Source organism: Primulina tabacum, chromosome 2, assembly GCF_025594145.1.
Source record: "Primulina tabacum isolate GXHZ01 chromosome 2, ASM2559414v2, whole genome shotgun sequence".
Taxonomy (NCBI): domain Eukaryota; kingdom Viridiplantae; phylum Streptophyta; class Magnoliopsida; order Lamiales; family Gesneriaceae; genus Primulina; species Primulina tabacum.
Window position 1 is genome coordinate 52,805,567 of NC_134551.1, and position 26,896 is coordinate 52,832,462.

The 26,896-nt window shown below is 37.4% G+C and overlaps 2 protein-coding genes across 6 annotated transcripts; both read right to left on the minus strand.

Annotated features, from left to right (window-relative positions):
* Nucleotides 1–1,395: 1,395 nt before the first annotated feature.
* On the minus strand, nucleotides 1,396–26,896 carry LOC142536909 (lysine-specific demethylase JMJ27-like). 5 transcript variants are annotated; one of them, XM_075642316.1, is made up of 13 exons: nucleotides 25,950–26,895; nucleotides 25,709–25,824; nucleotides 25,134–25,233; nucleotides 24,902–25,043; nucleotides 24,420–24,483; nucleotides 23,551–24,340; nucleotides 22,822–23,151; nucleotides 22,018–22,743; nucleotides 21,678–21,750; nucleotides 21,501–21,586; nucleotides 2,887–3,006; nucleotides 2,456–2,532; nucleotides 1,396–1,551 (listed from the first exon to the last, which is right to left on the minus strand). In XM_075642316.1, exons 1-12 carry the CDS (start codon nucleotides 26,835–26,837, stop codon nucleotides 2,470–2,472), a joined length of 3,498 nt encoding a protein of 1,165 aa, XP_075498431.1. In that variant the 5' UTR covers nucleotides 26,838–26,895; the 3' UTR covers nucleotides 1,396–1,551; nucleotides 2,456–2,469. The 5 variants fall into 5 exon arrangements, 4 of the variants coding, with proteins under 4 accessions (XP_075498431.1, XP_075498433.1, XP_075498432.1 ...); XM_075642318.1 differs by having other exon boundaries at nucleotides 1,396–1,566; XM_075642317.1 differs by having other exon boundaries at nucleotides 1,396–1,574.
* Nucleotides 17,513–21,494, minus strand: LOC142536911 (uncharacterized). The gene is made up of 4 exons (XM_075642320.1): nucleotides 20,527–21,494; nucleotides 18,313–20,133; nucleotides 18,105–18,223; nucleotides 17,513–18,001 (listed from the first exon to the last, which is right to left on the minus strand). The coding sequence occupies exons 2-4, from the start codon at nucleotides 18,332–18,334 to the stop codon at nucleotides 17,513–17,515; spliced, it is 630 nt and encodes a 209-aa protein (XP_075498435.1). The 5' UTR covers nucleotides 18,335–20,133; nucleotides 20,527–21,494.

Genomic DNA, 26,896 nt, shown 5'->3' on the forward strand with positions numbered 1-26,896 from the left:
GGTCTAGATGAGGGAGGTGGAGTTTTGACTTTAGCTACTATCTCCATTATTTCATCAATGGTTTGAAGCAAAATTAGGATTATCTTTCTGAGAGTGCACTGTCTGATTCATTTCAGTAAGTTCCCTTGGCAAATTCTTCGAGAACCAAGGATGGTTTTTTTGTTTTTTTGTTTTTTTGTTTTTTTTGTAATCTCTTTTATGCTGTTCTCTGCATGTAAATTTGCACTTGTTAAAGTCGTTCAAGGGCGATCATTGAGGTAAATAATCGAATCTTGATTTAGTAGTAACTTGTTATTCATATATGAAATATCAGTATAATCATGGAATGTGATATGAAGAGCGGAGGAATGTAGATGCATACCCGAGAAGGATTTGATACGCAAACACGCGCGATATCAGGTGCCTATATACAATCTTGAGAAATATAGACATAACGCCCATGATTCTCTTAAGAGTACGAAGATTTAAATGAAAATGTGAAATTTATTTGTTGTCTTTTCGAATTGTCGTGGATTTCTTAATGCACATAATACTCACTGAAATTCTTCGGATCATTTGAATCTTCAAATGGGTAAGCCTCCCACCAACATCACGTAAAGTGTGAGACTCCACATGACCCATACATCTGCCAACTATTCCAAATAAAAGAATTCTAATGTAATATTAAGCAATCGCAATGCAAACTTTGAACACAACTTAAGTGAGCAATCCCTCATTAGAAAGCTCTCAAACGAAAGAACCTTTGATTTTATACTTCTTTAAATATAAATTTTAATTTTAGGGAATTATATTAAATCGAATGTAAAACATAATAAATAACAAAATATGGAACCAAAAAACCAATAAAAAGAATGAAGTTATAACTTTTCCATCATATTCTCGACGATTGAGAACTTCGGTTGAGGAAGTGCTTAGTTAACCAATGGATCGAACACTATATGCATCTTGAAAAGACTAAAGGAATAGCATCAATCACGATGAAAATATCTTCTGGTGCCCAACTTCACATTTCCTGGATGATCTCGAAAAGCTCCCCAAATTGAAATTGGTGCCTACAATTCATTTTATACATGTTTGTACCATGTATCCACACTGATTCTTTTTCACATTGTTAAATATGAAATCCCTATACAAATTACCCGTGAGTTTGCTATTATAATGTTATTTAGCCCCTTTTGGAATTGTGCTTTATACGGTGATCAACGCATCAGTGAATTGCGGGCGCGCACACACGCACATATAGTGTCCACTCACCGTGTTCAACTATGAAATAACTTTAATCAGTTAAATGTACAATTTTAACAGGCACGAAGGTCCGTGGATGAACATCATATTTTTTGACATAAAACAAGAAAATGTAATATTTAAATTGCCGTATTCAACTCGTTTGTTACAACAACAAAATATAGCATAAACGTAAAAAAACACTAGGTTCAAAACAAAACAAAAAATCATGAAGAAGGTAAATAAGTGCATCGGCTCCATTAACCAAATCGTATCTAAACAAAACGAACCCTCTGCCAAAACTTCAGTACATGCACATCCTGAGACCTGCAGAAGAAACAGCTGAGTACCTAACAAATGCCAGTTAATTAAATCCCGACGTTTGGATTCAAACCCAAGGACCCTTTCCCGTTCCGGAAAACAAAACCAAACATTACATTGATTTTTTTCCTCCAAATCCTCTTAATATAATCACCTTTTAATTTAACTTTTCATAAATATCCGCAAGTTAAATTATTATAAAATATATTAAATTTAATAAACCATGTAAATTTCAAAAATATTCTACCCCATTAAAAGTCTAAAAAAATTAAGGGAGGATATCACTCATTCAATACATTCTTATACCATATCTACATTAAAACTGTAAACATATTTAAAAACACTAAATGAAGACATGCATCACGTTCTTCAATATAATCTCCAAAAACGCTTATATAAAATACTCTTCCTGGACAATGTGGAAAACAAAGCCAAAAATAATGACTTCTCAAGTCTCAACATTAAATATCAACATGTATCACAACTGGCTAGTTAAGAACCTAAATGTTACTAGCTCAAAGAATTTAACCTGGTAGCAATATAAATCACTAACCTGTGTCAGCCAACTCTGATACCCATTTAGTCAGGATGTGTAGTAAGGATTATGTGTCCATCTTTAATAAGTTGCCAAGGTTTGGTAATAGATTCAACATTTTTTTATTTGGTTATATTACCTTGCTTAGCAAATGCCTCTATAGCATACTACATGGCATGCACATCAATAAGATTGAGATGAAAGATTGAAGACGGCCAAGATACATGATTGATTTTACCAAATCTCACAAACAAATCAGATCAAATACCCATGTTACCTTGGATTAAAGGAAGATAGAGAGAGAGTAAAAGAAATAACAATTTTTTTGGAACAGATGTTGCATGATTTTGACAATAATGGAAAAAAAAGGCATACCAATTCTAGTTTGATCACAAACTCCCGCCCAAATCTTTTACAGCTTGTTGAATTGCATGAAGCGCCATTTTCTTCACCTTTCACCACAGATCAAATTTAAAGTTTTTTAGTAGGTTGATATTACAACAATCTCAGAAATTAAAAAAAAAATTCTTGAATATTTTAATGTACTTGGACATGGCATTCAGATAACGGTATATGTGTAGATCATAATCATAAAAAAACTACTTGTAATTTTCAGTATTAGGTGGCTATAATCCATATTTATAATCCGATATAATTTGTCCTTCTCTGAGTTCCTAATAGAATTAACCATGAGCAATAGACATGGGAGTAGTAACATAAAGAACTGCAATCTAAACAATTCCTAGTGCTAAAACATTCCATCTTCCAGATAAAGAAATAGGTGTGTCTAGAGTAAGAAAACATACCTCCAACTTGTCTTCCTTGGCCCTGTGATTTTGGGGAAGAATGCGGAATTCCTCTGTCAATCGAATACACTCTTCGACGTTTTCAGGTGAGACGAAATCAAGGGCAACCTTTATGCATGACTGGCACACAAAATACAATACTTTAGCCCAAATTGTAAAACCAAAAGCACGCAAAGCTTGGCTTATGAGACATGTAACAAAATATGAAGATAAATATGAAGGAAATATGTTTAAGTATGTCTTATTCATTAGTCATGTAAACATATAAATACAGACTTTAAGTCATATGTTAAAAAAGTAGATTAATCAAATCCCTACAATCAAGGTAAATAATTAATTAAAATCAATCCCTCCAATCAAGGTAAATCATATCTATATATTTAGTATTTCTGTATACAATTTATAATAATCCCCCTCAAGCTGGAGCATATATATTGACCACGCCCAGCTTGTTACAAAGATAATCGACCCGAACTCCATTTAAAACTTTTGGAAAGATATGTCCTTGCTGTTTTCATGTCTTCACATATCATTAAGTGATCAAACCTGGCTGAATCTTTTCACAGACGAAACGACAAACGATTTCAATATGTTTCGTTCACTCAAGAAATACGGGATTGGAAGCGATATGCAGAGCTGCTAGGTTATCACATCACAATTTGGTTGGTATTGAGGTTTTAAGACCTACTTCAATCAGAAGCTGATATGCCCACATTATCTCAGACAAAGATTTTGTCGTAGCTCTATATTCTAATTTTGTACTCAACCGTGAGACCACATTTTGCTTCTTAATTTTTCATGAAACTAGAATTCCCCCACAAAGACACAATAACAAAATGTAGATTTTCAATCATCTTTTGATCCTCCCCAGTCGGAATCTGAAAAACACTCACCTTAGTATGACCATGATTGCTATACAAGATATCTTGTCCAGGTGCTCATTTCAAATAGCACAAAATTGCTCGACAGCTGCCCAATGATTAACTGTTGGAGAAACCATATATTGACTCACAATCTATCTATATATCTATAAAAATGTGAATGATGAAAAAATTTCTGATTGTGAACGGACATAATTACCCTTCACATGTTTACTTATTTTCATTATCAAGTAACATATGTGGTAATTTCACATTTAGTCAATTAATTAATACTAATTAACCACATTTTATGGTTATGGTTATGTGATTTTGACTTTTTTTTCTCGTCTTTATTTTATTATAATATTTAACTATGTTATATTTCATTCTATTTCATTTTTTTTAAAAAAAAAATTTCCTTTTATAACCAATTTTTCTACTTTTAAATTTTTGAAAATCACAGAGGCTCCACCTTATTACAATGGTTGTTTGGAGTATTCGTAAATTATTAAGGGCTTATGATTAAAAATTTTGATATTTTCTTGAAATTGCATTTGGTATCATAGTTTTGACATCAAATTTCTCTCAAAAAATTGCATAATAAAAGTGTCGATAATGGAAAAAAAAATTAATTGTGAACGGACATAATTACTCTTTCACATGTTTATTTATGTTCATTATGAAGTAACATATGTGGTATCAAGTAACATATGTGATGATTTAGTCAATTAATTAATACGAATTAACCACATTTTATGGTTATCGTTATGTGCTTTTGACTTTCTTCCCTCGTCTTTCTTTGATTATAATATTTAATTATGTCATATTTCATTCTATTTCATTTAAAAAAAATTATTTCATTCTATAACCATTTTTTCTTTTTTTAATTTCTTTAAAACTCACAAAGGCTCCACCTTATTGCAATTGTTGTTTGGAGTATTTGTAAATTATTAAGGGCTTATAATTGAAAATTTTGATATTTTCTTTAAATTGCATTTGGTATCATAGTTTTGGCATCAAATTTATCTCAAAGAATTGCATAATAAAAATGTAGTTAATGGAAAAATTTTCTAATTGTGAATGGACATAATTACCCTTCACATATTTACTTATTTTCATAATCAAGTAACATATGTGGTAATCTCACATTTAGTCAATTAATTAATAATTAATACTAATTAGCCATATTTTATGGTTATGTTTATGTGCTTTTGACTTTCTTCCCTTCTCTATCTTTCATTATAATATTTAATTATGTCATATTTCATTTTTAAAAAAAAAATTATTTCATTCTATAAACATTATTTCTCTCTTTAATTTATTTGAAATTCACAAAAAAGGCTCAACTTTATTGCAATCGTTGTTTAAAGTATTTGTAAATTATTAAAGGCCTAAGATTGAAATTTCGATATTTTCTTGAAATTGCATTTGACATCAAATTTCTCTTAAAGAATTGCATATGAGTAAATGTAAAAGAAAGAGAGAACAATTCATTTTATTTATTTGTCTGGTTGTCGTTTTCTTTCTATTTTCAAAGTGTCGTGTCATCCATTTTTTCTTTATTGTACTTGCTATTTATTTATAAGATATACATTTAGTGAGATGTTGCAATGATAGTAGATGATTGTGGTCAAACTATAAATTTGAATTGACATATGATGTATTATTTATATATTCTGCATCATTTCATCTTCATCTAAATTGTCTTTTTTTGTTAGTGTGTGGATGGATAAACATTTTTTTGAGTTTTTTTCCAATCCATAAGTTTCCTATAAGTTATGTTTATTATCATTTGCTAATAATATAAGTTTTTGCGATTGAATTTTTAACTTTCTATATAATTCATATCATAGCACATCCCCTATGCTAGTACTAACTAAATATGCGATATCTAGACGAGTCACAATGAGATAATTTAATTTTCCAACCAATCTTCTATATCTCTCGGTATTCTCCAATTATTCACCTTCTTTTGTGAACTGCAGATTACAAATCATTGGAATGCTACACGGTTTAACCTCCTATTTTGCCGTCGCAGACAATGAGTCCAGAACATATTTACTTTGACATAAGAAGATTACTTTCATCCCAAAAAGTATTTTAAAATCCCTAAATCTCTTGTATGAAATGGACTGTGAAAAAAAGAAATTAAGAGATTAAATATCTGCAATATCATTTCCAGTAATGACAATATCGTCTACATGTACAACCAAAAAAATCATGCCTACTACAAATTGTTTGTAAAACACATAATGATCAGACCTACTTTTATTCATTCCAAACTGCTCAATTGGCTCAATGAATTTGCCAAACCAAGCCTGAGGGCTTTGTTTCAAATCATATAAGGATTTTCAAAGACGACACTTTCCCATACTCTCCTTGAACAACAAAACTGAATGGTTGCTACAAACAGACGTCCTTCTTAAGGTCATCATGAAAAAAAGCATTTTTTATGTCTAACTTATGTGAGGGCCAATTATGAGTGGCTGCCATGGAATTAAATAGCATGATTGAAGTAAGTTTAGCAACATGACACGACAAATCAGAATAATTCACTCCATAAATTTGGACACAACCTTTAGCAACAAGACAGGCTTTCAATCAAGCAATAGACCCATTAGGATTGACCTTAACTGTAAACACCCATTTGCATCTGATAATCTTATTTCCTGCAGGCAATTTGATCATAGTTCAAGTACCATTGTCACCCAAAGCATTCATCTCTTCAATCATATCATTACGGCATCAAGGATGAGATAGAGCTTCATTAAAAGTCTTCGGAATAGATATAGAATCGAGAGATGCAATAGAGGAGAATGAATATGATGATAAGTGATAATAAAACACAAAAGAAGACAGTGGATAGGTACATTGACATGTAATTTTGCGAAGAAAAATTGGTAAATCATTACTTGAAAATAGATCTGTCGACGAAGAATAGTGAAAGCCGGAGTGATTTCCGGCGACACATGCGCCGACGACGTAGCACTGAACCAGAATCTAGGAAATGGCAGATAGGCAAACGACACTTCTTCCTATACCGGCGGTGAGAAAAAAATGTCACTAAAATAAGTGACTCAAATTTCCGCACTCGTCCCACTATTTGTTTGTGCTCTCTGATACCATGTAACAAAATATGATGAAAGAATACATTTCAGCATATCTTATTCATTAGTCACACACACACACACACATATATATAGACTTTTAGTCTTATGTTAAGAAAGTAAACTAATCAAATCCCTACAATCTATCATTACAATCAAGGTAAATCACTAATCAAAATGCTAGGAAATACTATACTTCAATCCTTAGTGATTATCCATAATCCATCAGTCATGGGATTATTCGCCTAAGCTCTTATGTTGACACACCTCAACAAAATGAGGTGGCCAAGAAAAAAATAGGCATTGTCTTGAGGTAATTAGATCTCTCGTGTTCACAACTCATGTCCCTAAACATTTTCTGGGGGCTCAATTCTTAACGCAACCTATCTTATCAATAGGATGCCCATCTCGAGACCTAATTTCAGAATACCCATTTTCTTGATTAATAGCCACATTTCAAAATTGCGTCTAATATTTCCTTGAAAACATTTGGATGTCGATCCTATATCCAGGCATAAAAGTGAGGTAAACTTGATCCCAAAGCAATCAAAGGCATAGTATTAGGGTACTCACCAAACCAGAAATGGCACAAATATTATTCTTTTTTTTTATATGAACACATATCATAGATGATAAATAAAGAGAATACAAAATACACTGGGCATACCCAGGGATCACATAATCAGTGTTCAAAAACCATAATCGAAGAAAATGGTTATATCAAAAAATAGATACATCCTAAGAATGAAATCCAAATACTGGGAGACAAAATATGAACATCATCCAGAAGCCAGCGTTTGATGAACATGAATCAAAATCTTCCGAAAGATAGCTTCCACATCCGGCCTCTCACCGACAAAAAGTGCCCTGTTACGAGCATTCCAAATGTGATAAACTAATGCAGCTATCCCCGAGTGGCACCTCCGTGCACGCATGGTAGTACCTCTGAATCTCTTGCGGAGAAGACGAAGTAAACCTGTCATAGAACACGCCATACACTGAACTTCTAACCACTCCCAAAATCTAACCCAAAGCTGTGTAGAAGTTGTACACTCAAAGAAAACATGCTGTGCAGTTTCATTTACAGTACCACAAAGACCACAAGACTTGTCTAGGATATAGGGCTGTCTGTCCTTTGTCAAGCACTTCCCATGAGCAAAAATCCAAAGGGCGAAACGGTGTTTAGGTAAGATGTGTGGTCTCCATAAAAATGGTTTCCACGGCCATCTACCTGCCCCTGGTAAGAAACTCCTGTAGGCTTCCGACAAACCCCTCGTCGTACCAAACCAAATCGACAATCTAGCCACCACCGCATCCCAACTCCCCTCACGCGCCAAAAGCTCATCACGGATCTCCACGAGCTTCTTAATGAGAACAGTATCATCCTTCCTCCACCTCCAATCCATGACATCATTCCAGTAATAATGATGCACCCACCGAACCCACAATGTATCCTTCTTAATGTGAATATTCCACAAGGTCTTAGTGAGAAACGCCTTGTTCCAAGCTCGAAGATCTCGAATACCCAAACCCCCATCCTCAATCGGCGAGCAAATCTTACTCCATGCAATAGGAGGATGCTTGCTCGTCCACATAAAGTTCCTACAAACCGAATTAATCTTGTCAATCACCCCACATGTGATAGGCAAGACCGAAAGCCAATAGCACTCCACACCTTGGACCACCGAATGAATCAACTCCAACTTCCCCGCATAGGAAAGAGAGTGTCTATGCCACGCTGTGATCTTTTTGGAGATAGCATTGACCAAGACACCATAATCTGACTCCCTCAACCTCGCCGCAGCCAAAGGAATACCCAAGTAACGAAAAGGGAAAGAACCCTGACGAAAGCCTCACATCCTTAATATCTCACTCCTATCAGGTTCTTTAACTTCCGCCATATAGATATTAGATTTCAACACATTGGCTCTCAAGCCAGCCATCCTCCCAAAACTATCCACACACTCCCACAAAATCCCCACACTCATCATATCACCCCGAGACAGAATCAATAAGTCATATATGCAAGAGAGCGCACCTGGGGTGGAAATTGAAATCTGGCGACCGAGAAGCCCAAATAAGAGACCTGGAAAGAATCTCCATACAAATGACAAATAGAAAAGAGGATAAAGGGTCCCCCTACCTCAATCCTCTAGCACCTTTAAAGAACCCATGAATTTGGCCGTTAAAGGAGATAGAGAATGATGTAGCACAAACACACTCCATGATCCATGAAATAAACATGGAAGGGAAGTTCAAGAACCGAAGGGCATCACGAAGGAACTCCCAGTGGACTGTGTCATAGGCTTTCTGCAAATCAATCTTCATAATGCATCTAGGAGAAGTGCGCTTCCTAGCATAATGTTTCAGCATCTCCTGAGCCAAGTGGATGTTCTCAACAATAGATCTACTTGGGACAAATGCACCCTGAGCCTGACTGATAAGCGGAGAAATCACTGTCCCCAATATGTTTGCCAAGATCTTGGCAATAATCTTGTAAAATATTGTGCAACAAGATATCGGCCTGAAGTCAGTGACTGTAGTAGCGTGGTCAGATTTAGGAACAAGAGCAATGGAAGCATGACTCCACTGCTTCAACAGTCTACCAGACCGAAAGAACTCTCCCACAGCTGAAACCACATCATCACCCACAATATCCCACGATTTTTTGAAGAAAGCAGAACCAAAACCATCCGGACCCGGAGCTTTGTCATCATCAATACCAAACAAAGCAGATGGACATCTGAGAAGATTCAATACCTACCTAGTTGCCAAAGGGTTCACCCAAGCTTAGAGGATTGACTTTGCTCCGCAAAGTTCAACACTATCCAAGTTCTTTCTTTGACATCTTAGGCTTGGCCTATTTATTAATTAGACGTGAAAAATTCATTTCTCAATAGATACCTCTGAAAAGAAATGTATTTGGTAATTCTTCCTCATATTAAATTGCCTATTACAACCAACAAAGTCTGCAAACATAAGAAGTCCTTGCATTGATTAATGCATTATCCATGTGCCTAGTTTCGCAGATTTTCTAAAAGTTAGGAAGAGATATGGATCACTCATATTTGTCCTAATAGTGTATGTTGACGTTATTGTTTTGAGAAATGGAAAAACTCATGAAATTCCTCATGAAGGTATCTGAGATAAAAGACATGAAATCTCATATTTTTCTATGGATGGAAGTGGCTCGAACAAGGAAAAGCATCTCTATCTCTTAAAGAAAATATGTGCCTGATTTACTCAAATAAACTGGAATCATGTGTTGTAAACCGACTAAAACTCCTATGACTCTACTCATTACTGTAAGTTTGTTCCCAGAATAAAAAAAAACCCTAGGGAGAGAATTTTCTGAAAATGCTCTCCTTTTTTCAAAAACCGAACCATCGGCTTCTTCAACTATTCTATTACCATCCTATTATCCTGACTCAGTTTGATCGCACCTTTCTCCGCTACCGGCGCCGGCCGTCGGCCGTCGACGGCCATCACTTTCTCACCTTTTCTCGTAGTCTAGCTGTAATTTCATCAGAATTTGGCTTCGTTGCTTCCGTTCACGTGGTTTTTATTCAAGAAAAACGCTGGGTTGGTCGCTATGAATACCCCAAGTAAATGGAGCGTGGATGAAGTTATCAAGATTGAACACAAAGTTTTTATTTTAAGGTTGGGAAATGAGGGCAGTTCGGTATGGTGGGCTGAAAGAACTAGAAGAACGAGCTACATGATGGATTTCGATAGGGAGGAAGCAAGGTGGTTAAGATTGAGACTCAAGGATTTCTCAGAAAACTCCGGGACAGGCACCAAGTTTTATCGTTACAGAGGAAGAAATGCGGTTTTCACGGTACAAAGATTCACTAACAAACGTGGAAGTTTTGTTGAGGTTAACAAAGTCGGACCGAAAGGCAAAAAACAGATCACAATTGTGCCGAGTGGATTCAAAACAGGGGGATAGAAGAACATTTCAGATAGTATGGGTAAGCTACTGTCAGGGAACTACCGAAGAAGGGTTATTCAGCATGACCATCGTCATGATTACAATACGTTGAGAAGAGACAGAGAATTGCAAAGATAAATCAACACAAACGAATCGTGATCGAGGGCCAATGGCAGTTAAAGAGGACATCATTAGGGCTAAAAAGGATTTGAAGTGGAACGAATCACTCATTGTTACAAAAAATAAGGTGAATTTATCTTGGGATTGCATTCGAGCAGTCCTCCGGAATTCACCAAACTCAGTCATCGAATTGTTTCCATTTCAAGCGAATAAAGCGGTATGGTGGCCATCGAATTTAGAGGAATTCTCATACTTCTTAAATCTGCATAGAGGATTCTTTGACGGTGGGGTTTGCTTGATGTTTGAGGCATGGAGACAGGATATCAACTCAATAGATGCGGTAGACAAATGTTATAACAGCTGGCTTAGTATATCGGTGCTACCCTGGAACCTATGGTCGAGAGATACCTTTTCGATTATTGGGAATCAATGCAGGAGGGTTACTGGATATTAGCAATGATACAGAGCATTTCCGAGACCAAGAGGCAGCTAAGATTAAGGTGAAGGGTACGGCATGAGGTTTTATTAATAATAAGATGACTATTTCGATTGAGGGGGAAAGCATAGAGATCAGAATTCGGGTAGACTCGTTTGACTCCAAAGCATACGAACTGTACGAACGTCAAACTTATGCACAAGTACTAGTGAATGGCAAGAAATCATTGGCGGGCTGGGGCAACCAAAATGTGGAAAGAATTACGGTGCGGAAGGACGTGCCAACATGTGGGTCTACTGGTGGACAGAAAGATGCGAAGGCAACTTTGATGCAAAACGTGGCCACAAAGGACAAAAAGGCTACAATTGGGAATGAAGGCAATGGAATAACAATTCTTGGTGCGCAGGGGAATTCAAAGATGAAGGGGACCAATTCAGTGTGGAATCAGAAACAATGTCATGTTACAGAGAATCTTTCAGGAGCCTCTAAGTTGGGGGGAAAAGTCTTAAAGATATTGCGGGACGTTGTTCCAAAAGACATCGACGAGTTCAGAAATTCACCAATACACTCTATGAGTAAAGATGTTGAGGATCAAAATAATCCGGAAGCTACGAAGAACAGATACACATGGGTGCCTCCATGCGGGAAAGTGTATTCCAGAAAAAGCAAAAGAGATGGGGGATTTGAAGAGAATGGGAACAGCGCTGAAGGAATATTTATCATTCAAGATTGCCTGCAGCAGGGGGGTCAAGATTGTGCTGATAGAATAGAACCAGAATTCGACGATTCGCAGGAGGATTCTTTCAAGAATGAGCTTGATAGTTCTGACTCCGAAAGCCTCTTTCAAATCAATTGATGATGATGTGGTAACGAAGGGGCTGTTCTCACCGTCGAAGGATTCTACAGCTATTGTCGAACCAATTCCAACGGCTCCACAGATTAATGACCAATCTAATGCGGGGCAAGTACTTTCAGGCTTTCATTCAAGATTTCCTTATCAATCTTTCACTTTCAACTTTCTCTTACCTTCGTCCTACTCAGTATTGGGGTTGTCTAGTGGTATTTTAGGAGGGGAGGCAGTCAGGGGATTTGAAACGCTGGGTTCCGAGGGAGAAATGTCCAGTCGGGCTAAAGTGGATAAGAGTATGTGTGTTGAGAATGAGATTGGGGAAGGGAGTACAGAAAATACATGTTGGGAGGGAATGAAGAAATCAGGTGGGATCTTAAAAAAAGAACTAAATAGATTGAAGTGTGATATTAACTATGATCGAGGTTCGACCTCGAAGGGAGCAATCCTTATGTTATGAAGATTTGTGCTTGGAATATAAGGGGAAGAGGCGCGGCGAAAAAGAAAGAACTAATTCGTACGGTGGTTCGAAAGGAAACTTCGGATATAGTAGTGGTTTTGGAAACTAAACAGCAGCAAGTGGACAAACGTTTTGTGGCCAGTTTGTGGAAATCTAGATTTGTTGAGTGGGTATTCCTACCGTCGGTTGGAAGTGCTGGGGGAATATTGGTTATGTGGGATCCGAGACTAGTGGTTGTGAGCAATAACTTGATTGGGGATTACTCAGTGTCCATTGAGATAAATGGGAGGGAAGAAACAAAATGGTGGTTTTTTGCCACATACGGTCCAGTGAAACCAAGAGATAGAGAGTTTTTTTGGGACGAATTAGCGGGATTGAGCTCCATTTGTGGTGATAAATGGTGTTTGGGAGGGGATTTTAATGTGGTTAGAAATATGGGAGAAAAACTGAATAGCACAACCAACACATCGAGCATGTTGTGCTTTGACAGATTGATAGAGGAGCTGGGATTACATGATCCACCACTTTTGAATGCTAAGTTTACATGGTCAAACTTAAGGGCACATCCGATTTGCTGCCGCTTAGACAGATTTCTTTTCTCCGAGGGATGGAGGGCTTTATTTCCAAATTTCAGGCAAATGGTATTACCACGAAATACATGAGACCACTGCCCCGTGACACTTGATACTTCTAAGTTGAGGTGGGGACCTGCACCGTTTAGATTTGAAAATGTTTGGCTGTCCCAACACAACTTCAAAGATTTGGTTAGGGCGTGGTGGAACAATGTGGTTTGTCAAGAATGGGAAGGGTATAAATTTATGAAACGGCTTCAAAGGAATCAAAGTGGAAGTTTTGAAATGGAGTAGAGAGGTTTTTGGGGCTGTTGGTGTTAGACATAAAGAGCTGACAGATAGAATTGATATATTGGATGAAATGGAGGCGGAGGGAGGATGGTCGGAATCCTTGAATGAGGAGAGAAGGGCAGCAAAGTGTGAATTGGAAAGTTGGTCTTTTAAGAAATTTCAAATGGAAAACCAAAGAGCAAAAATTAAGTGGCTTAAGAAAGAGGATCAGAATTCGAAATTCTTTCATTCTTTACTGACAAACAGAAGGAACAAGACGACAATACATAAAATGGAATTGGACGACGGGATAGTGATTACGAATGAAAAACAAATTGAGGATCACATTATAAACTTTTACAGGGATTTGTACAGAAAATCGGATGGGGGTGGAGGGGGGAGCTCGAAGGTGTGGAATGGTGTCCCATAGATCGGCTTGACTCGGAGGAGCTGGAAGTAGATTTCTCGATGGAAGAGATAAAAAGAGTGGTGTTTGATTGTGATGGAGCGAAATCACCCGGGCCTGACGGATTTACTTTGGCATTTTTCCAACATAATTGGGAAACGGTTAAAGAAGCTTTATCGGAAGTGTTCGCTGAATTTCATGAGGGCGGTGTGGTTAATGGTATCACAAATGAAACTTATATCTGTTTAATTCCAAAGAAACAGTGTGCTTTCATTAAGGGAAGACAAATCCTTAGCCATAACATTTTTCAATTTGTTAGTCAACACCTTAGCCATAATTTGTTGACTAACAAATTGAAAAAAGTTTTGTCAGGTACTGTGGCGGAGAATTAGTGTGCTTTCATTAAGGGAAGACAAATCCTTGATTGCTGCCTCATTGCGAATGAGGCGATTGAAGAATATCGGCGAAAACGTAAGAAAGGGTGGGTTTTCAAAGTTGATTTAGAAAAAGCCTATGATAATGTCGACTGGGGATTTCTGGATTATGTGCTGCGAATGAAAGGATTTGGTGTGAGATGGAGGAAGTGGATGATGGCCTGTGTTTCAAATGTCTCTTTCTCGATATTCATTAACGGTAGGCCGAGGGGAAAAATCAAAGGGGAAAGGGGACTTAGACAAGGGGATCCTCTATCTTCTTTTCTTTTTAATTTGGTCGTTGATGTTTTGGGAAAAAGGGTAGATAAGGCCAAGGGAATGGATGAGGTTAGAGGGTTCAAGAGAAGGAGGGCGAAATTGGAGATATCCCACCTTCAGTTCGCCGATGATACTTTGTTCATGGTTCAGACAGAGAGGCATGTATTGGCTTTAGCAGATATACTAACTTGCTTTGGGCTTAAATCGGGATTGAAAGTTAATTGGGAGAAAAGTGTGGTGTTGGGGATCAACCAAACACAAGAGCCCGTTGATGCTTTGGCTCAGGAAATTGGATGTAATAGAGATAACTGGCCGATCAAGTACTTAGGGGCTCCTCTGGGTGGGCAGCCTACGAAATTGAGTTCCTGGGAACTAGTTTTATCGAAAATGGCAAGGAAACTAGCTTCATGGAAAAAGGTATTCCTATCAAGGGGTGGTCGCTTGACGTTGATTCAGTCAGTGTTGAGTGCGATGCCATCATATTACATGTCTTTATTCAGAGTTCCAAAACAGGTGGAGAAAAAAATGGAAAAAATAATGAGGGATTTTTTGTGGGACGACGCATATGGAGATAAGCATTGTCATGTTGTTGGGTGGGCAATAGTAAGTAGACCAAAGGACAAGGGAGGACTGGGACTGGGGAATATTTGTTTGAGAAATATGGCATTATTGGGGAAATGGTGGTGGAGAGGGTCACTCGAAAGGGAGTCTTTGTGGAAAAAGGTAATAAAAAGCATTTATGGGGTACAAGATAATGGGTGGGATGCGGGGTTAACAAGGAATTCGACTTTTAGAAGCCCCTGGAAATTCATCTCTCGTACTTATATGGCGTTTCAGAAAATGGTAGGAGGGGTGGTAAGAGAGGGTAATATCATTAGATTTTGGGAAGATGTGTGGAGGGGGGAGTCAATCGTTCAAAGAGAGGTTTCCATCTATTTTTCAGATTTGTACATCAACTAATAAACCAATAAACAATTTCTTGGCAGTGGAGTCCAGTGTTCTTTCCACTCAGTGGGATGTGCGATTTAGAAGAGATTTAAATGAGGTGGAATTGAGTGAGCTTGCTGATCTTTTGGGAGTTCTAGATTCGGTTAGATTAGAAAGGGGAATGGGAGATTTCAGAATTTGGTTGGGGGTTCGGGTTTTTTCTCGGTCAAATCTTTTACAATTCATTCTTTCCACATTCTTCTTTTCCTTTCTTCGCGTGCCAAGCAAACATCTGGAAAGTACCTATCCCTAAAAAAGTTCAAATTTCCTCGTGGATCGTGGCATTGGGAAGACTACGACTTGTGATTCAGTGCAGCGAAGGTGGCCTACTTGTGTGTTGAGTCCGCATTGGTATACGTTGTGTCGAAATGAAGAAGAAAATCAGGATCACTTGTTGCTCCATTGCTCTTTCCCAAGGGGAATTTGGACAAAAATTCAGCTGGAATTGGGTCTTTATTATGTTTTACCACATAGGGCAGCATGCTCATTTGTTATTGAGCCGGGAGAAAGTTGGAGCACAAACAAGAGAATATTCTGGTACTTGGTGGTTCATTGTACGTTTTGGTCTATTTGGCTAGAAAGAAATAACAGAATCTTCAAAGATGAGTACGAGAATGGTAAGCAGGTGTGAGAGAAGATCAAGTTCAGGGTGGCTATTTGGACAACAAATATTAAAGAATTCAGTCATTTGTCTGTTTCAGATTTGATTAGGGACTGGAATTTTGTTTTTGCATGAGATTAATATTGTGATGTTTTTCATCAGGTTGATAAACCCATTCTGCGGAATTCTCGTCTGCTTATTATGTAAAACTACTTCTATCAATAAATAAAAGTTTCTTCTAAAAAAAAAAACACTCCTATGACTCTAAAACAAAAATTGGAATCAATGAAGTTAGTGCACCAGAGGACAAAGGTCGTTCACAGAGACAAGTGAGAATTCTTCAATCTACCCTGCATAAGTCCAGATATTAGTTATCCGGTGAGTGTTGTAAATTAACCCAAGATCAGTCACTAAAGAACACAAAGGAGGCAGTCGTCTATTGCATACTCAAGTATCTCAAGATGACACCAGAAAGAGGATTGCATTTCAATAACAAACTCAACTACGAAGTTGATTTTGCAAAGACTGATTGGGTAGCCTCTGTGAAGTAGCGCAGAACTTGAAATCAAAGCTAGTCGGAATTGTAGATGACTGTGGTTAAAGAAAATATTCAATGAAATGGGTATCCCAGCCACTGAACCTATTAGCATTCATTAAATCAACCCATTATAAGAATTACCGAAAACCCAATTCATCAATAATCATGATCGAACAAACGTGGAAACTTATTGGCAATTCAAACGAAAGTTATATAGCAAAGTCGAGGAACTCTTTATACATCAATTCACCAAATGCAGATGTTCTTACCACAACATTCTCTTGACCTTTGAAAAGTGAGTTGCAAGTTGGTAATATTAATATCTATCACCCTACTTGAGGAGAAGTGCAGAATTTTTTAGAGTTAGTTCTTGGAAATTAAGTAATATTTCTATCTTGTGATTTGATGGTTTAAAGTGATGGAAGAATTTCAGTCTCTTAGTTCTTAGTCGTCCTCCAGCGCTAATTTTCTTCTAAAATCTGCAGTATACATTTTATATACATAGACGTATTGCTTCAAGCTCTGATGTATATGGTCGTCATATTTTGCTTCAAGAATGTAGTAGTTTCAAAACTGATTGGGTACTCCTAAGACTTCTCCATAGTTGTCAATCGCGCGTAGCGCCCCGCAGCACAGAGGTTGCCCGTGGCTATAACGCATAACGAATCGAGTAGCAAGGACTATTTGAAAGTAAAGCGTAACAAGCATATAAAAATATAATATCAATCGTTCATTCTTAAATAACGATATATAAGTTCAAAGCATATAAACCTCAATTCTAAAACTAGAAAAACATAATTTAAAATTCATCTTCATCTTCTTCATTTGAAATTGCATAACGTTCGGCGTCATTATCTTCTTCACTTTCTTCATCAAAGTCAAATTCATCATCATCATCTATAAAATTAAGTGTACTAGATGTTTCTATTTGCTTTTTCCCTCTAGACTTAGATGTGGCCGTCTTCGAGCTTCCTGTAGGTATAGATGTGGCCGCCTTTGAGGCCAAGGCGACCCCTTTGGATTTCCTCAATGTATAAGGAGCTTCATCTACTCCAACAACAATTCCAACATCTTGCCAAGTCAAATCATCACCATCACGAACAAAGTCAGGCTCTTCATCCTCCAGTCTCCCTAGCAGCCATTCATTGACATCATCCACTTCAGTCAATATGATAAGATCGATGGTATCACGACTATCGCATCCACGCCTCAGAGCTCTGTTGTATTTGATGAACAATAAATCATTCAGGCGTTTTTGCTCCAATCTATTCCTTTTCTTGGAATGAAGCTGCATTTATTTATTTATGTTTATCAAAGCACGTGGCACGATAATAAATTCTTAAAACTTGACAGTAATAGAAAATAAAAATTGTAATATTATAAAATCTTACATGTTCAAACACAGTCCAATTGCGCTCGCAACCAGAGAAACTACAAGTGAGACTGAGTATCTTTTGGGCAAGTTTTTGCAACTTTGGTGTCGAAGCTCCATATGAGTTCCACCATGCAGCTAGTTAATAACAAAAATTATTTAATATTTCTCATTGAATTTATTTCAAAAAATAAGAAAAAACTTGTCTTTGCAACATATTTTCATACCTGGTGATACAACCTTTTTCATTTCGATTGCAACTTCCTTCCTAAAAAGACCTTCGGCTTGTTTGTATTTTAACAACTCTGTAAGTATTTTTTCTCCGTCTCAACATCAAAAGTCAACCTACTGATTGCATTGTACAACCTCGTAACTACTTCCCCATCTTGTTCTATTTTAGAATTTGAGCAAAAGAACTGAGGATTCAAGATATAACCCGCTGCATGCAAATCTTGATGAAGTTGTCAATTATCTCAAAAACCTCTTTGTAGCTATATTCGTTATTACGAAAGGTTTTTGCTATTTTCTCCTTAGCCCTATCCATTGCCTCGTATATATAACCCATGGCAGGCTTCTTCTCCCCATCCACCAACCAAAGTACCTCCAATAATGGGCCACCAACTTTCATAGAATAAATGATATAATTCCAAAATGAAGGCATCAAAATAATTTTCTGTGCTTGCTTACCAGTCTGTTCCTTCGCAAATTTGCTTTTACTCCAATTTTCTGAATTGCTTATGCTGCTGAAAGTTTTTCATAGTCAAGAAAACGGTGGCAAAATGAGTTTTAGCTGGGCCTGATAAGATCTCTTTGGCCGGTGAACTCTCTCATCATGTTCAACAACATAGTTCGGTTGTAAATATATCCGTTAACATTAATTGCCTGCTCAAGTGCCCTCTTCAAATCTGGCATTTTGAATATGTCTTCAAACATCAAATCCAAAAAATGTGCTGCACACGGAACCCAATAAAAGTTTGGATATTTAGTCCATCAACTTCTTTCCAGTAAAGAACAAGTGAATAAAAAGATAGTTAATGAAACTAATCAACGAAAGTTGAAAGACGTTGTAATTTAGTATATTAGATTTTCTAACCCGCATAAACATTATTTGATGCACTGTCCGTGATCACTTGAATAATATTATTCACCCCAACTTTTTGCACAAACTTGTCAAACAACTCAAACATCTTCTCACCAGTGAGAGTAGCTAGATGCATCAACCGATTCAATAAACATGCTGCCTTTTGGGGTATTCACCAAGAAATGACAAATGATCTCCCATTTCTATCTCTCCACCCATTAGCCATCAAAGTACAACCATTCTTTGTCATCTTCTCTTTATTTTGTTTCAAAATCAGCTTGTTATAGGTTGGTCTCCTCCTTTAAAAGTGGTTCTCTCACCTCATGGTAATTAGATGATTTCATCCCAAGACCATATTGTCCAATTGCTTCATCATTGGCTTCAAGCTGTCCTATTTGATCGCATTGAATGCGATCCCGGCATCATACATCCACCTTGCAAATTTTTGGACTGCATCAGACCTCAACTTTTTCTGAACTTCATTAAATTGAGGTGCTTTACCACCTTGATTCTTTGCGTCTAGCTTAAAGAAAGCATTTATAAGACCCAATGACCGTGGTTTTTTGGGCATTAACATTGACGAGTTGACCGAAGTAGAAAAAGATGACAACCGCTTTCCACGAGAGGATGGATCCCCGTGTGGATCAATATCATCTCCTTGCTCTTCTATGTCAAAAACATCTTCAAAGTGAGGCATGGAATCCATGAGAGTTTTTTGGGCTAACTTTTCTTCAAAATGATCTTTCATTTCTTGCTTAATACATGCTGGGCTTTTGGACAAGGTTTTATATTTTTAAATCCTCCAACAAGATGTTGTTTGAGCCTTGTTATCCCACCTTTTGTAACTTTTTGGCAAAAGTTGCATAATATTCCATCAGAAATCTTGTCTGGATTAACCATCCTCCCATAGTTCCATCCAATATCTTTTTTTCTCATATCTTCTTGTAGGTTTTATATCTTATAAACTCTGAAATTAAGAAAAAAAATGGATTATACATTGAGGAAATCCAATAAGCAAATGGCAGTAGCTAATATTCCAGAAATAAAATCATTCTGTTATTGTTATAGAGATCATACATTGAGAAAATCCAATATTCCAATAAGCAAATAGCATTAACTAATATTCCAGAAATAGAATCAATCTGTTATATTCCAAAAATTGATTTCATAAGCAAATGGCAGTAAATACTAAGTCAATAACCAATATTCCAATAATCAAATGGCAGTAACTAATATTATAGAATCAACCTATAAGCAAATAGAATTAATATGTTATAAAGATTGTTATTCTCAACAAGGTGTCCAAAAAAATCAAAAATCAGAAAAAAAAAAAGGAAAAAAAAAAAGAGCAGAATATTACCGAAGTGCGGCGATGCAAAGGGGTGGCCAGAAGTCAGCGGTCGGCGGTCGGCGTCGGCGGTGCAAGGCAAGATTTCTTGCGCGAGTTGTTGATGCTTGGAGAAATGGAGAAATGGAGAGAGACGTGTTGTAGAGACTAATTGTAGGAATTGTGCAGAATGGGCCTAAATATTTGAGCAAAATGGGCCTAAAATTGGCAGGTATTATAAAATGGGCCGAAAATTGGGCAATATTTGGAAAATCTGCCCTGAGCCTTTCTTCAACATAGCGTGCCATTTCCTTGCTATAGCAATACCAAAATAGCGCCGAAAGCGACAATAGCGCTCGCTATTTGCAAGTGTCTAGCACGTAGCCCTCTATAGCGACCGGGCTTCACTACGCGTCGCTACACGCTATAGCGAGCGCTACAAGCGCTATTGACGACTATGGACTCCTCATATGTGGATTCAAAAGAAGACAGATTTTCGCCACATTTTTTTAATACTAATGGTTCAGTGTCGTAACTATTTCCTATAAATCCAACAATTATATATTTCTCCTTCTAAAAATTTGATTGCAATTGAACAAGTGAATCATAAATAGCACGATTTATGGCTCAAAAACATCAATTTTTTCAAACATTCAACGAGAGCATATTTCAACTATTATGTTCACATTTTTCCTGACCCATGCAAATGGGACCAGGTTCAAGATTCAATATAAACCTGCCCAAAACCTGGTCATACACCACCAAAGCATAGTAACTTTGTAACATTACTGATCACATAGATTCAAGATCCAATCACCCACCAATTTGTATAAACAGAAAATGTGATTCTATGGTCATTTCATAAGACTCAACTAGATGCACAATACCCTAAAACAGGAAACATCTTGAATCAGATTTTTAGTTGGATGTTTATCTATGTGGAGCACCTCAATCCAGTTGATGATTGAATGAAGAAAAACATTATAATAGTTCGCAAACAAATTTACCTTTAAATTCCTGACTTGATGTGGGCAGCCAGCAGGTATAAAAACTGCATCGCCTAGTCTTTGAACAAATGTCCATGGTTCGATTCCTAAGTAAGCATAGCTTTTAGCAAAATTAACACAAAAAAGTACTTTTTTACTGGTCATAAACAGTGGATGCATTAAACAGGAAAAACTAACCATATTCCTCCTTAAGTCTTCTTTTATGCTCCTTTGTCAAGTAAACAGTTTGATCATGAATGGGATGGACAATCTATAATGTGAGATAAATTATTGCAGATACAAAAAGGTTTGGGGGAATAAATTTCTGATACCCAGAGAAACAACACGGTAGTTACAAATTTCAGAAAAATGTAGCAGACAAAGCAAATCAAATTAGATCACGGGACCTTCTTAGTGGCTTCTAACTTATATGGTTGTAAAGACTTGTGAATTATGGTCCTTCCACTTTGGTTTTACAACATTTGATTAAAAATACAGGTTTCCTGACGCCTCAGACCAATTCCAAATTAATCATTACCTGAGGCAAAGGATTGCAATAGATGTGCCTGAACTCCTTGTAATGCTTCTTCACATATTCCTCCAATTTCGGTACATCCTGCCTCCTAAAAATATCCCAGAGAGCACCCTCGTTGTCTCCAAAACATTCTAATACATTTCCTGAAACTGAAGCACCATTCTCATCTTTTCTACATTCTTTCGTCTGCTCATTTTCAACACTTTCAGAAGATTCTAACAGCTCATGCTGATCACCATCAAATACCTCAGCATTGTTATTTTTCTTCATTTCCTCTGCTATGCAAGATTTTCCATCAGATTCATTGATAGAGCAAGCCTCAGTGATATAGTCTTGCTTATCTGAGGTATCAGCTCCATTCTTTCCTACATTGAGACATATCAGGTCCTCTACATTACCGTCTCTCTGTTCTTCCATATGAATTTCAATGCAGACCTTCTCATCTAGTTTTTCATTCTTAGTGTTTCTTTTTGCAAGATTAGAAGCTGCCGATTTAATAGCTTTATTCCTTGAATTAGAAGCCTCAAAGACCTGTGATGATGCCTTTTCACTCAACCTGGATGGTCCACTGTCACTGGGTTGCTGTTTATCAAATGTTGCATTTAATGTCCAACTCTCTCCATACAATTCTCTTTTATCCTGGGCAGCATGCTTCTTTTGCAGGTTTCTTATTGCCTTGAGTTTCTCGGGTTTAATGGTGACTGATTCGCAATGGGTCAGCACGTTCACCTAAGAAAGACAATTTAAACAACTCAAACAAGTGTAGACTATACAATTTTACAGTAAAGGCTTGGTGACAGAGCATACAGCGTCAGACATATCACAGTGCAGTTTGGTGACAGAATCACCCCGTCCAAACTCCGGAGCAAATCCATAAGCAATATATGTCTTTGGTCCTAAATCCGGCTTCAGACATTCCTTAGGAAGTTTAACAGCGAGATTTAAGTACCCGCTGCGAGGATGTGTGTATTCCTTGAAAGGCAAGCAGCTGAGAAACTCGGCACCATGGCGAGGTAACCGCTCCTCAAACAAGTTAGATGGAGGCCAATCTTTCAACTTAAGAATCTCAGGCCAATCTCTAGGATCAAATAGACCCTCTGAATACCCTTTGAAAAAATGGTGTACATTTATATCACCCTGCATATATCATGAAATAATGTATTATGCATCACACTTTGAAACAGATAAAAGCATGCATATCCAGAAGATGTTGGCTAAGTTGGGTAAGAGAAACAATAAATGAAGAACCTATATAGTTCTAGTAGCGAACACAATGATCAAGTTAAAAAAATCTAAATAGCAAATGACTTTAGCCTACATTTTCAAAAACGTTTTATTCAGTAGTTTTAACAAATTCAGCTAAAAATTGACCACTATCATATAAACCATCCAATGTGTATAAAATAACTCGAGCCCATTTCAAAGAAGAAACCATACTCAGACAAATAACCCAAAGATAAACCACACAAACGAGTAAAGTTCGCATTCAGATTTTAGCTACTTGAAGTAATAAAAAAATAGGAAAAACCAAGCTACCTCACACCAGTCCAAGCAACTAATAGCAGTAACGTCAAGTAGCTGTTTATGTTTAACATTTGTAATCTGTCGAAAGGCTCGCCACATAACCATAGGCTCCCAGCTCAAACCACACGTAGTTTCGAGCACATCACTGACAATCACCGGCTCACCTTTAGACCAATGCCATTGAAAATGCATCAAATCAGTATGCTGGTTTTTGGCCACTGGATTGTATAAGAAATTATCCTCTGAGTTTTTTCGAGCTGCGGCTTTGCGCAATTTGTTCCTGTCAGTATTTTCACCAACAAAGTTAAAACATGAGCACTCCTGCTCAAAATTTTGCGGGGTGTTCTCGAGATTTTGTGTTTGGGCTATTTCTTCCACTTTCAGCAACAACTCAGAGACACGATTATTAGGAAAGATGTGCTTCAGTTCAAGAACCCCTTCACCACAGCCACCCATTTGATGGGGTGGGCACTGGATGGCACCTGTGTCCATACATTTCCATTCATGTTTGAACTCAATAGCATCCCTGGTCATAGTATCAGTCACTTCCCCACAAGTCCTATTGTTTACTGAAGTAGCACCATCTAAATCAAGAAGATCTGTTTTATAAGCTTCAGGACAAGATGTTTCTAGTTCACCATGCATATAATCAAGTTCCTGTTTGGGATAATGCATGACTACTCCTTTATCACCTCCACGTAGAAATCCATCCCGAAGCTCCCGGCAACAAGTAAGGCACATGTCATATGAGCATCGTGGGCAGCTTCGGTGAAAATCAACAATAGATGTTTTGCAGTTGTCACTGTATATATTCATAGAAAAATAAGTCAATTTTGCAAACTTGAAGTGCGTGGAAAAAAGAGAGTACCACCCGTACATACCAGTAAATTCGCTCATTCATCTTACAATCCGATTTCCGAGGTTCGATTTCTGAGGCTGGTAACCCTGCTCAAACAAACTATCATGAGTAAGATAATTAGAGCAACTGAAGTTGAAATTAAGTTTGTTTTATATAGTTGAGGCAGTTAAATTTTAGATTATTATTAAGAATTTCACTTCATTGGCAAAAGAAAGAAGCGCATTAACCAGCAGTCATGACTTTGGGGAAAAAAAAGAAACCATGTATTGAATCAGCACAAAATCTGTTTCTGAAACACGTATTCCAAACAGTACAGAAACTTAGCAGTTCTCACAACATTCACAATAATAGAAAATCCCAAGATTTGTAATGAAATCACGAGGTACTAGCTTGTTTTGAGATATTATGAATGATCCCAATATACTATGAATGATTCCATGCTTACCAGAAGAGAGAGGAACCATCCAATAAATCCACATTGAAGTAATTTGTTCCAGAAAATACCTTGTATCTTGGCCTCCATTTCCTTCTCAGATGCTTGTTCTGCGTGAAATCGTTTCAAGAAGGGCAGAAGCATTCGCAAAATGTATTTAGCATACAGCATCTTCTCTTCATTATCATATTCTAATTCCAAATTCTTCAATGTCTGAAATAACAGAAACAGTATTCATATAAAACGAAAAAAATTGGAAGAAACATGGGAAATATAATCACAAAAGCATGTGTAAAAGCTTACCCGAATTGGCCCAACCAGTCGCATGCAACTCTTGCAATTGCAATTCTTACAACAAACAGGGCAAGCTTTAGCAAAATCCTCTTCCGACATCCGAGGATACCTGTGAACAAGAAAGATTAAGTGTCAGTCCACAGTATGAAGATTAACAGGAGGAGAAAAGCATGGGATTGGGTCAATCACATCTGCTGCAGTTAAAGGGGTCAACAAACACCCAGAGCTAAAGAGTGATGGACGATAACAAATTAAGTATATGTGGACATGCATGCTAAGAAACAAAGTATAAGCCCATTTATTAAGAGAGCAGTTGGACAGTTTGAAACAGCTTAAGTGCAACTCTTCCAATTGAATGATGCCATTTTTACGCTTTGAGTCCAGACCTCATGCATGAGACAATAACGTAGTTGAACAACTAGAAAGGTTAATAAACGCTCTAATTTACTCCATATTTCACAACACAATAATTAACTTAAGAACAGATAGATGTGTGTCCATCCAAAAATAGAAGCTACAACAGGTAAGATGCAATGATGGCCGTATCCAGCAGAAAAGAACTAGACTAGTAAGATTTTACACACCACCGAGTCATGCAAGGAACGCAATAACGCTTTGTTATGCATCGGGTACAACGTACAACCCTCCCTTTATCATTCCTCTGGCACTGGTGACACATGTTAGACTCTATCTCATTCCCCTGTCAAATGAAAGAGAAAGACATAACATGATACATATGACTCTGGCCAGATGGACAGAAAACAGAAAAAACGAAAAGATTACAAATTGCTAAAAATTTAATTCGAGGAATATAAATCAATTTACATTTTCATCAATCTTCTTCAAACCCTTGCGCTTCAGTGCACCATTGGTTTTAACATTCTTAGATCGAAGAGAATGATCTCCTTTATCACTATTTTGCGCTCCCTCGTCGTTTTTCTCTTCTCCTTTCTCCTCTTCTCCCTGTTCCAATGGCTTTCTCCCCTGACCTTTGGCATGGCTACCCTTTTTCTCGATTTTTTCATCTACCACAGCCCTGTCATCATTCTCATCGTTTTTCTTCTCTCTCCTCTTTCTCTTCAGGCCCCTTTTTGGCTTCTCCTCGGCTTTCTCCACTTTCACCATCTCACCGTCGCTGGGCTCACTTTTCACACACATTTTCCTTCCCACATGACTCCACCTCTTTTTCTTCGGGTTTTTTCTCTGCTTTCTCTCAACTTCTGAATCATATAGATTCTCATTCCGAACTGCTTTCTCTATTTTCTCCTTCGCCAGCAGACCAGACTTCCTCGGTTCTCTCGGGCTAAAAACATCATAGTTCATAAAACTAGCCCCATCTGCTTTGCACTCCTCGTTTCCACTAAAATTCCCAATTTTTTCTTCTTTCCGTCTCTTGCCCCTCTTCTTCCCACACTCTCTCTTGTCCACTAGGTCATCAATCTCCATTCCCCCTCTCTCGCCAAGTTTCACTTCTTCCTTCTCTTTCTTTTCCTCCCCCCCATTTTCCACCTCTTTTTGCAAAGCTTCCAAATTTTCTCCCACGCCGAGATTTTCCTCTTCGATTAAGCACCGACTTTCCTCCCTTCCATCTTCCAACTCTTTCCGTAAAATCTCCCCAACCATTTTCTCCTCCGCTAAATACAAAGTTTCCATCTTTTCCTCCTCCGCTGAACACGGAGCCTCGTTCTCTTCCGCCGGGAAATTCAGATCCATCTTACTTTCTTTACTCCTTAATCGAAAGCCTTTCTATTCAAACGCCTCCGTACAAAAAC

Coding starts and splice junctions, on each gene's coding strand:
- LOC142536909 (XM_075642316.1), bottom strand. CDS start 26,837: ATGGATCTGAATTTCCCGGCGGAAGAGAACGAGGCTCCGTGTTCAGCG. Junction 24,484..24,901: donor AATGGAGGCCAAGATACAAG/GTATTTTCTGGA, acceptor TTGTTTGAGCAG/GGTTACCAGCCTCAGAAATC. Junction 24,341..24,419: donor ATGAATGAGCGAATTTACTG/GTATGTACGGGT, acceptor GAATATATACAG/TGACAACTGCAAAACATCTA.
- LOC142536911 (XM_075642320.1), bottom strand. CDS start 18,334: ATGAAAAAGGTTGTATCACCAG. Junction 18,224..18,312: donor GAAAAAGGTTGTATCACCAG/GTATGAAAATAT, acceptor GTTATTAACTAG/CTGCATGGTGGAACTCATAT. Junction 18,002..18,104: donor ATTGGACTGTGTTTGAACAT/GTAAGATTTTAT, acceptor AAATAAATGCAG/CTTCATTCCAAGAAAAGGAA.